General features: G+C 45.1%; 1 protein-coding gene across 1 annotated transcript in view; it reads left to right on the forward strand.

Moving 5' to 3' along the window:
- Nucleotides 1-9,675, forward strand: part of TTLL9 (tubulin tyrosine ligase like 9) — a 45,588-nt gene that overhangs the window by 33,316 nt on the left and 2,597 nt on the right. Inside the window, exons 10-12 of the mRNA XM_023523291.1 lie at nucleotides 2,773-2,969; nucleotides 4,486-4,599; nucleotides 5,735-5,859. Coding sequence (XP_023379059.1) covers nucleotides 2,773-2,969; nucleotides 4,486-4,599; nucleotides 5,735-5,859 — 436 coding nt within the window. The remainder of the gene's footprint in view (nucleotides 1-2,772; nucleotides 2,970-4,485; nucleotides 4,600-5,734; nucleotides 5,860-9,675) is intronic.

Here is a 9,675-nt window from a genome sequence, read left to right on the forward strand (position 1 = left end):
TACTCCTCCCAGGTTCATTTGTACAGTTTTCTGTTATTGTTTGACTTTTATATACAAGTGATCCCACTGTGTAAATATAACCTTTTTTTTCACTAAATATTATATCACTATTTTCCTTGTAGACATTTTTTATCAGTTACAAAATATTCCACTGGGTAAATTTATTGGTTTACTAATCCTCCGTGCTGCAGGCATTTGAGAAGTATTCAGTTTCTTCTTAGTATGACATACAATGCTGCAAAGAAATATTTTTTCATAAATACTGTACTATATTAAAATTTTTCTTTTGGATAATGTCACACGAATACTGGGTCAAGGGTGTGTGGCCAGATTGTTTTCCAGAAGATCTCTTGGCATTTTTACCCTCTCACTGACAGGATTCATTTTATCCCCACTCCCCAGTACTGGGGGCAGTCATTTTTTAAAGTCATTTCTGAAACAATTGGCACATCCAGGTGAAGCATATATGGGTAGTCACTATATTATTCTTGTAACTATTCTGTGGATTTTGAGATTTTCCAGATAAAAAGTTTTTTAAAATGTAACCGACTTGATGGGGAAGCAGGGTTTTGCCTTAGAATTTCCATCTCTTCCAATTAGCATTTTGTTCCCGTTTGCATTCCTTTAAAATTATATATTTCATCTTTTATTACTAGAAACTTTGGACATTTTCCCAAAGGGTCTTTTACCAGTTATATTTTCTCTTTTATATTTTCATATCCATTATCTATTAGGATCATAAAATTTCATTGTTAACAATTTATGTGGGATTTTCATGTGACAAAAACTTCAGCCTGTCATATTTGCTACAAATCTTTTCTCTTTAAAAAAATTTTTTTTTTTATTATTTATGCCTACAGCACCTGGTCTTCCTAGGTGGTCTTTCATCCAAATACTAACCAGGCCCAACCCTGCTTAGCTTCTGAGATCAGACATTGGGCTTGTTCAGGGTGGCATGGCTGTAGTCCATGGACTGTGGCTCCACTGGGATGTGAACCCAGGACTTTCTGCATATAAAGCAGATGTGCTAACTGTTACACTGTGGAACCACGTCCACAAATCTTCTCTCTGGTCATGTTTGCCTTTCATTTTTGCCTTGGTATCTCATTATTGTTATTTTGACATGGTCGACTCTGTCCACTGATTTCCTTGTGATTGCTACTATCATTTCTAAGCTCAGAAAATTGTTTCCCCCAAAAGATTTCACAACTAATCAGTTCAACTTTTCTATGGATTAGTTCAGGTTGTTTGCTTACTCTTTGCTACTTGGCTGTTTGGTCCATTGAAACCTGATTTCAGGTCCATCTGTGCAGAGGGGAGACTCTGAGGTCAGCTGACCAGTCTTGACCCCACCCTAAACTGGATCACTTCTCCAGTATTCCTATTATGTGGCCACCCAGCCTGAACCCCTCTAGTGACAGAGAGCCCAGAATGTCCTGAGGTGGCTGTTCTACATTTAGTCTCTCTCTTTGTTAGAGTGTTCTCTCCTCTTAAGCTGAAAAATCTTAATATAGTATCAGCTATGCCAGGCACTGTAAGAGGTACTTCTATATAGTATCTTATCTGATCTTGCAAATAACCCTGTGAGGACAGTATGCTACTATGTACCCCCATTTAATAGGCTGGGAAATAGGCCGGGGAGGTTAAGTGACTAGCTCAGGGGCCCACAGCCAGTAAACATGAAGGCAGGATTTGAACTCAGGCCCATCTGATTCCAAAGCCCATGCACATGACCTCTGGACTGTTTCATAGCCTTCCCCATCAATTCCCAAGCAAGGGCCTTAGTTTGGTCCATAGGGACTACGTGGAGCAGGGCTTCCCCTTCTTTCCCATGCTGGTCCTTGACAATCATCCTCTGCCAGATGTTCACCTCACCAATGTTGCAGTGCAAAAGACGTCCCCAGACTACCACCCAAAGAAGGTGAGAAAGTTTGGCTTCTGCCCTCCAGGTACAGTCTCTGGGACTGGCTAGGGTGGGGAGGTAGAGTGCTGAGGAGCCCAGGACAATCCTGTCTTGGACTCCTAGTTCACCGACAAGGTCAGGCCCATCCTTCCCATTTGCAGGGCCCAGGGCAAGAGAACAAATGGAGGCCTGTGCATTACATGTCTAGATATGTAAAAGCTACAAATTAAACCAACACACCCTTTGACAAAATGTGTTCCATCCTCCTGCCTTGACAGATATGCTTTACCTGCCCATCTATCATCTATCTATCTATCTGTCTGTCCGTCTGTCCATCCGTCCAACCATCCACCCATCTATCATCTAGTAATCTGCAAGGCCAGGTTCAAATTTGGAACTCTGACATTCCAGAACAGAAATGCTGGTCCCCAACCCATACCTACTCTCTTCACACCCAGCTCCATCACACACAGTGGGGACCTCCTGAATTCCCCACCACCCCCACCACAAACAGCAGCCTGTTGGTCACCCCTTGGGCCTTGGGGTACACACGTGGTCAGTGCAGTCTGTCCCCAGGGAAGCAGGCCCACGGAAGAGGCCTGTGCAGGGAATTTGGGCAGGAACTTCTGGGATCTTGGCTACCCAGGCTGTGCTCTAGAGAGACAGGCTCTGGGTAGGCACATCCACTTGGGCATACAGAATCTTTACCCTACAAGGAGAGGTACACTTGGGGTTCTAACCACAGGACTCAGGGCCAGGCCTCTTGTCCAAGCCTGAGAGCCACGCTGATGGTGACTGTTGGAGGGACCCCACAGCCGGCTCCCGGTTAACTGAGGCTCCCTCTCCCAACCTGGGTGCTCGGGCCCCAGGGCTGCAAGTGGATGCTCCAGCGCTTCCGACAGTACCTGGCATCCAAGCACGGGCCCGAGGCAGTGGAGACACTCTTCAGTGACATGGACAACATCTTCATCAGGAGCCTGCAGAGCGTGCAGAAGGTGATCATCAGTGACAAGCATTGCTTCGAGCTGTATGGCTACGACATCCTCATAGACCAGGACCTCAAGCCGTAAGTGGGTGGGCAGGCAGCCTGGAGAGCCAAGGGGACATTTTACACGCTCTGCACTCAGACTACCAGGGTTCAAGCTCAGCTCTGCTGCTTCCTTCTTCAGTGCCTCAGTTTGCCCGTCTGTGAAGTGGTCATTGTTAAGAGGAATGAGTGAGGCGTTGTCTGAGCACTGAGCCCTGTGCCTAGCACTAAGAGGCCTTTCCTGAATAACTGCTGAGTGAGGGATCCCACCCTGGTACCAGGCAAGAACTTCTCCTCTGTAATCCCCAGGGCTTTGGGGATGCAAAGTGCCATGTAAGAGAGTATTATCACCGTGTTGACCCCTGCCAGGAATTTAGTGCACTCCTACAGGACCCATGAGGAAGGTGAGCTGACAAGTAGAATAAGCCTCAGATGGCAGGGACCACAGCAATGGCCCTCACATGATACATAGTACAAGGTAGCCCAGTGGGGTTGTTCTGGGAGTTTGAGGTCACACATAGGTCAAGGGCAGAGCCAGGCCCAGGGTCATAGTCCCTGGGCTGAGTTGCCCCCCACCAGCACTGCAGCTCCTGGACCCAGCCCTTCCCCATAGTCACGGTTTGGTGTTGAGGGACTTTCTGAGCCAGAAGAGGAGTTGTAGAGCAAGACCTAAGTTGGGCCTGTATTTAAGAGAAACAGTCCTGGCAGCGTGGGTCTGTCTCCTTTGTCCCTGGGACAAGATGTGGCCTTGGGCATTAGAGTGGACATTGATGGTGGAAACAAGTTTGGGAGGAGGCAGCCGAGAGTGGAAAGTAGGGCCCCAGTCTTCCACTGTCCTGCTAGGTGAGCCCTTCCCTCTCTGCCCCACGTTCCTGTCCATAAATGACCAGGTTGCACAAAGCAAGAGGTTGCAAGCTGGAGGCCCTCGGGCTGCTTCGGCCTGCAGACACTTTGAGTTTGGCCTTCAGAATGTTTTTTTTGCTTGTTTGGTTTTCATTTAAATTCATTGACAATCTCTAAAAACTGGGAGATGTTTACACAAAAATCTGGAATTTTGGCTTTTCTGGAAAACTCAGACGATCTCAAAATTCTGGGTTCACACTCCCATAGGGCGACATTTTCCCGGAGCTGGCCATAGCCACCCCTTTAGATGATGGAATGTTCTTTCCTGTTCACCACAGTCTCTGCCCCTCCCCTCTACTCCCCAGCTCCTGACAGGGCAGGTGGGTAAACTTTCAGTAGGGAAGGGAAGGCTTTCTTTTCCTCACAGCATTACTGGAAGAAGGAAAAGCAATAATAGAGCGTAAGGGCACTGAAATCATTCTAAGCACACCAGCTTTCCTCATTAAAGTTACCTCCTGGCCCCTGTGGGGGTCTCAAGTTTGTGGCAATTGTTTTAAAATTTTTTAACCACTGAAATCTTTCTTCTAATGGAAAAGTGGACTCTGGTCGCATTGAGGGTGGGGCCCAGGCACCCCATTTAGCCTCTCAATGAAATTCCATGAGTTCCAGGGACCAGGCAACCTTAAAGCTCCCCATTTCCCTTCCTTCCCAGATGGCTCTTGGAGGTCAATGCATCCCCGTCGCTGACAGCCAGTAGCCAGGAGGACTACGAGCTCAAGACCTGCCTCCTGGAAGACACCCTGCACATCGTGGACATGGAGGCCAGGTGAGTGTTGCTCATGTACCCTTGTACATGACAGTCAGAGCTCCCCCCAAGGAAGAACTCAGAACCTTGGGACTTGAGCAGCCCTCAGAGACAACTTGGGCCTGTCCCACTATTTTCTGGATTCGGTCCAGCAAGATTTCCTTGACAGTTCCTGACTTTGGGACCCTGGACCAGTTGCTTCACCTCTCTGAGCCTCAGTTTCCTCTTCTGTAAAATTGGAAACTCATATCTACCTCTCACAACTGTTAGATTAATCTGCCAAGGTAATTTATTGTCAAGTGTCTTGCTACTGTAAGCGCTCAATGAGAGACTATATATTGTTATAATAATTTGTATATAATGGAAAAATCCAGAGTCTGACTTCAGGAATGGCTGAATCCAGGTGCTCAGTCAATGTTGGTTGATCTGTCTTCTCCCTCTCCCTCTCCCTCTCCTTCTCCTATCTCTTCCCCGCCCCACCTCATCTTTTTCTGCTATATTAGCTTTTTCTGTTATTCCAGCAAGAGTTTGAAGGCTGACTGTCATTGCTTATTGGTGGGGATTGGATCATATTCCCATCTATTAACCAATCATTGTGCTTCTGATTGGCCAGGCCTAAGTCTTATGCCCACCACCCAGGAGGTGAGGTTAACCCCACCTGAGCCATGTGAGTGAGAGAGGAAGGAATGGTTCTCAAAGGAAAAACTAAGGTACTCTTCGGCTGAAAGAAGGTGAAATGGATGCTGAGTAGGCAGAAACTCAAGTGTCCACTATGTCTACCATCGCTTATTCATTCAACAAATATTTAAGGCTCTGCTGTGTGCCAGGCCCTGGGGACACAGTAAAGGACAGGATAGATCCAGTCTCTGTTTTCATGGAGTTAATGTTCTGGAGAGGACAGCAGACTTTAAACCAGAATGCACAAGTAGGTGTACGTTACCAAGGGCAAGTGTGGGAGCTTAGGGACAAAAATGGGGACAACCCTTCTGAGACCTGTGTGGGAACCTGAGAAACAGCCAATGAATAGATGGACAAAAGAAGGCATTTTGACAGTGTGGGAACCAGTAGAGTACAGGGTGAATCAGGAACCTGGCTTCAGTCCTCAGACACCACCAGATGCACCTTCATTAATCCTTTATGTCTCCTGCCTGTCCAGACTCACTGGAAGGGAGAAGCGAGTGGGAGGCTTTGACCTCATGTGGAATGATGGCCCTGTCAGTAGAGAAGAGGGGATGCCCGACCTGTCGGGGATGGGGAACTTTGTGACCAACACACACCTTGGTATGTGGGGCCAGGTGGGGAGGGGGTACCAGGGATGTGTCATGGGAGGTGCCAGGTAGTCTTGGAGGGAGCTTGGCACAGTGGTTAAACTGTTTTAATTTGATCTACAACTTATCAGCTGTGTGACCTTGGGCAAAGGACTTAACCTCTCTGTTCTTCATCTGTAAAATGGAGATTAAATACTTTCTATCTCAGTATGTGCCTAAAATACTACGTGGCACATCTGAGAGATACTAATCAGGAAATGGATTTCAAAAGGCTTAGGAAAAAAAACCCTGCACAATATGTTAAAAGAAACTAAGGACTTCAGGACTTGACTTTAAACTTGGTATTTAAAAAAATAAAAAGTTTCTCCGGTTATAAAAATTATTCACACTTATTGTAGAATATTTGAAAACTTAAGAAGAAAATTAAAAAACATCCAGACATAACTATCTTTAACAATCTGGTGTATTTCCTTCCAGTTTTTCAAAAATGCATATATTCATACTTTTTCTTTTTCAAAATTGGCATTGGGCTGGAGTTTTGAGTCCCACTTTTCCACGTAACATTTTCCACATTATTCAACATTAATATGAGCCTCCCTTTTGGAAACACTTTTTGGCCAGGTCCAGACTAAATATTTACATACGTTATCTAATTTCATTTTAGGCTTTTATTATCATTTTACAGATGAAGAAATGGTCTCCAGATGTTATACAACTTGCTTAAGGTCTCGGTTGTAAGTGGTGAGCCGGGCCTTGAACTCCAATCTGTCTGACTCCAAAACCTGAATGCCTGACTGCTCAGCTCTCCTGTCCCTTCATGCAATTAAAGATAAAATTACCATATGGCTACAAAATAGTCTAGCTTGTATAGATGCCAAATTTGCTAAACCAATTTCTTATAATTGAGCACTTGGCATGATTTCAATTTTTTACTTTTATAAATAATGCCACGATGAACTTCCTTTCACATAAAGCTCAATTAAAAATCTGGCTGTTTCTTTAGGACAGATCTTTAGAAGTAGAATTCCTGGGTCAAAGGGATGGACTTATTACAGTCGAATCGCTTTCTAGAAAAGTACATGAATTTGCCAGCTCTGAATTTAAACAAACAAACAAACAAAAAACTTTGCCAATTTACGCATTCCATTGATTACTGATGAGGTTTCAGATTTTTAAATTTGCATATCTTCTTTTGTAAGCCATACTCTATCTATTTTTTAATGGGTTGTTTACATTTTCCTAAATGTATAAAGGCCTTGGATAGTAACATGTTGAGGATATCACCCCTCTGTCAAACTTACTGTAAACATTTTCCTGAGTTTGTAATTTGCTTTTTAAATTTTGTTTGTGGCATCTTCTTTTTTGATAAAGTTTTAAAACTTAAGGGTTTGGTATGATTTAGGATTGGGTTTGGCTGCAAGCAATTAAAAAGCCAACTACTTGCACGGAGAGGTACTGACTTGTCTTGAGCTACAGGAAGTCTTAGGGTTGACTGTACGGGGCTGACACAATGGCTGCACGAGGCCCCCAAGAACCCAGCTCTTTCCTCTTTTCTGCTTCACCACTCAGCAGGTTGCTGTGGTGCTCATGCTTGTTGCCTCGTGGTTGCAAGGTAGCTGCTCTAACTCCAGACACTACATCTTTGTCTCAGGCAGGAAGAAATAGGAAGGCCCTAGTGCCAAAACCTTTCCTTCAAGCTTTGGCTCTTTATTCCAAAAGGGAAGCTCTCTCAGGGATTTCTGTTGATATCTTACCTACCAGAACTGGGTCACATAGGCACCCCAGCTTCAAGGAAGCCTGGGGTGTCAGATAGTTTGTCTTGAGAAAGGCAAAAGTGAGGAGGTTTGTGAATGGCTTTTCCACAGCAGATTCCTAGTGTCTGCCACACTGCGTTGTTGGAGGATGACTATACAGTGCTCTCAAGCTGTGCATACAAGCACGTGGAAGTATTGTTTAAATGCAGATTCAGTAGGTCTGGATGGGGCCTAAGATTCTGCATATCTAACAAGCTCCCAGGTGATGCTCTATTAGTTACTATTACTGTGAAACAAATCTTCCCCAAACCTCACAGCTCACAACAACTATTTTATTTGCTATTCATTCTTCAGGTGTCACCTAGGATCACTCATAGGGCTGCAGGCACTTGGCAGATTTAATAAGGCTTGATGGCCTAAGATAGCCTATTCCCACGTGTGGTGGTTGATACTGTCAGCTGGGCCTCTTTCAGGTGGCCATTTGTCCTCCAGCAGTGCTGTCTGGACTTCTTCCCATGGTAGTCTCAGGATTCCAAGAAGGTGAGAGAAGACATAGTAAAGCTTCTTGAGCTAGGCTTAGAAGTCCCACAGTGTCATTCTGCCACAATCCATTAGTTTAAGCTAGTTCAGCCCAGATTCATGGTGTGAGGAAATAGAGCCCACCTCTTGGTGAGTAGGGCGACAAAGTCACCTTGAATTCTAGACTCCTTTCTGAGTTACTTGCTGATCTTTTCACCAGGAGATCCCTCAACATACCCTACAGAGAGGTGTACATGTAGGAATGAGAGAAATTGTTGCAGCTCTCTGCTGACAATCCACCTCAGATATCAATGCCTCTGGTTCCTGGACCCTATTTGAGTAGTAAAGATTCAGAACAGTGGTTCTCCACCTTGGCTGCATATTGGAAGCGCACAGGAGCTTTAAAAAAGACTAATGCCTGCTGGAGATAAAGATATGGTTGGTCTGGGCATCAGTCTTTTTTTAAAGCTCCCAGATGACTCTCCAGCATAGCCTAGGTTAAGAACCACTGATTCAGAAGTCTCTAGAGTAATCCCCAAGTCTCCAATGGAGTGTCTGAGAAGATGGTGGTGAATACAAGAGGAGCAGGTTGGGAATGGGAAGAGTATTGATCAGATGATTTAGGGATATGTTGAGGGATCTCCTGGTGAAAAGATCAGCAAGTAACTCGGAAAGGAGTCTAGAACTTCAAGAAGAGTTTTGCGTTAAACACAAAGATTTGGGAGTTATGAATGGGCCAATTACAAAGCTAGGGTTCCATGGAACTCACTTTGGAAAATCCTGGGGCTGCAGATAGTAGGCTGTCAGTTCAGTGAAGCCTTGATGACCTGTGAGTGCCCAGGAGGCAGGGACAGTCTTTGAGGTGCTAAGAAAGTTGGCCAGCACCTCCTGGTCAGTAGTTGTGGCCTTGCGGATTCATTCAACCAGCATTTGAGAGTGCCATTAATGTGCCTGGCAGAAGATTAAATGACCAATGGAAATGCCTTCAGGATCAGCTCTGAAAGCAAATAGGAAGTGGATGACACCATGAACATGCTGGGGGAGGTGTCTCGGAAGCTCACATCAGCCTCTCAGCATGGACTGCTTGGAACACACTTTCATTAGGGGCCACTTGTGGGGAAGATTCATCTCTTAGCTGATTGTGCCTGACACATGGGGTTGACTAAGGGAAGAAAGCTAACATTTAAACTATTAGGTACCAGGCACTGTGATAGCTATAAATGCATTTTCACTGAGCAAAGCCCAGAAGGCAGGCAGTGTGGGGCAGTAGTTAAGAGCTTGACCTCTGGAGCTAGATGACCTGGGTTCAAGCCCCAGTTCTCCTACTTACTGTGTGTTTTAGAGCAAATTACTTCACCTCTCTGAACCTGTTCTCTCTTCTACACATCATTCTGGCAAGTGCTCAACAAGTTAAGCGACATTTAGTACCTGAGCTAAGTCCCAAATGAATGTTACCTTCTTTTGATGATCCTTACACTTATCCCATGAAGCAGGTATCCTGGTTTACAGATGAGAAAACTGATGCTTAAATAGGAGAATGACCTGCTTAAGGGCCA

The sequence above is a fragment of the Pteropus vampyrus genome, unplaced genomic scaffold (genome assembly GCF_000151845.1).
Source record: "Pteropus vampyrus isolate Shadow unplaced genomic scaffold, Pvam_2.0 Scaffold388, whole genome shotgun sequence".
Taxonomy (NCBI): Eukaryota; Metazoa; Chordata; class Mammalia; order Chiroptera; family Pteropodidae; genus Pteropus; species Pteropus vampyrus.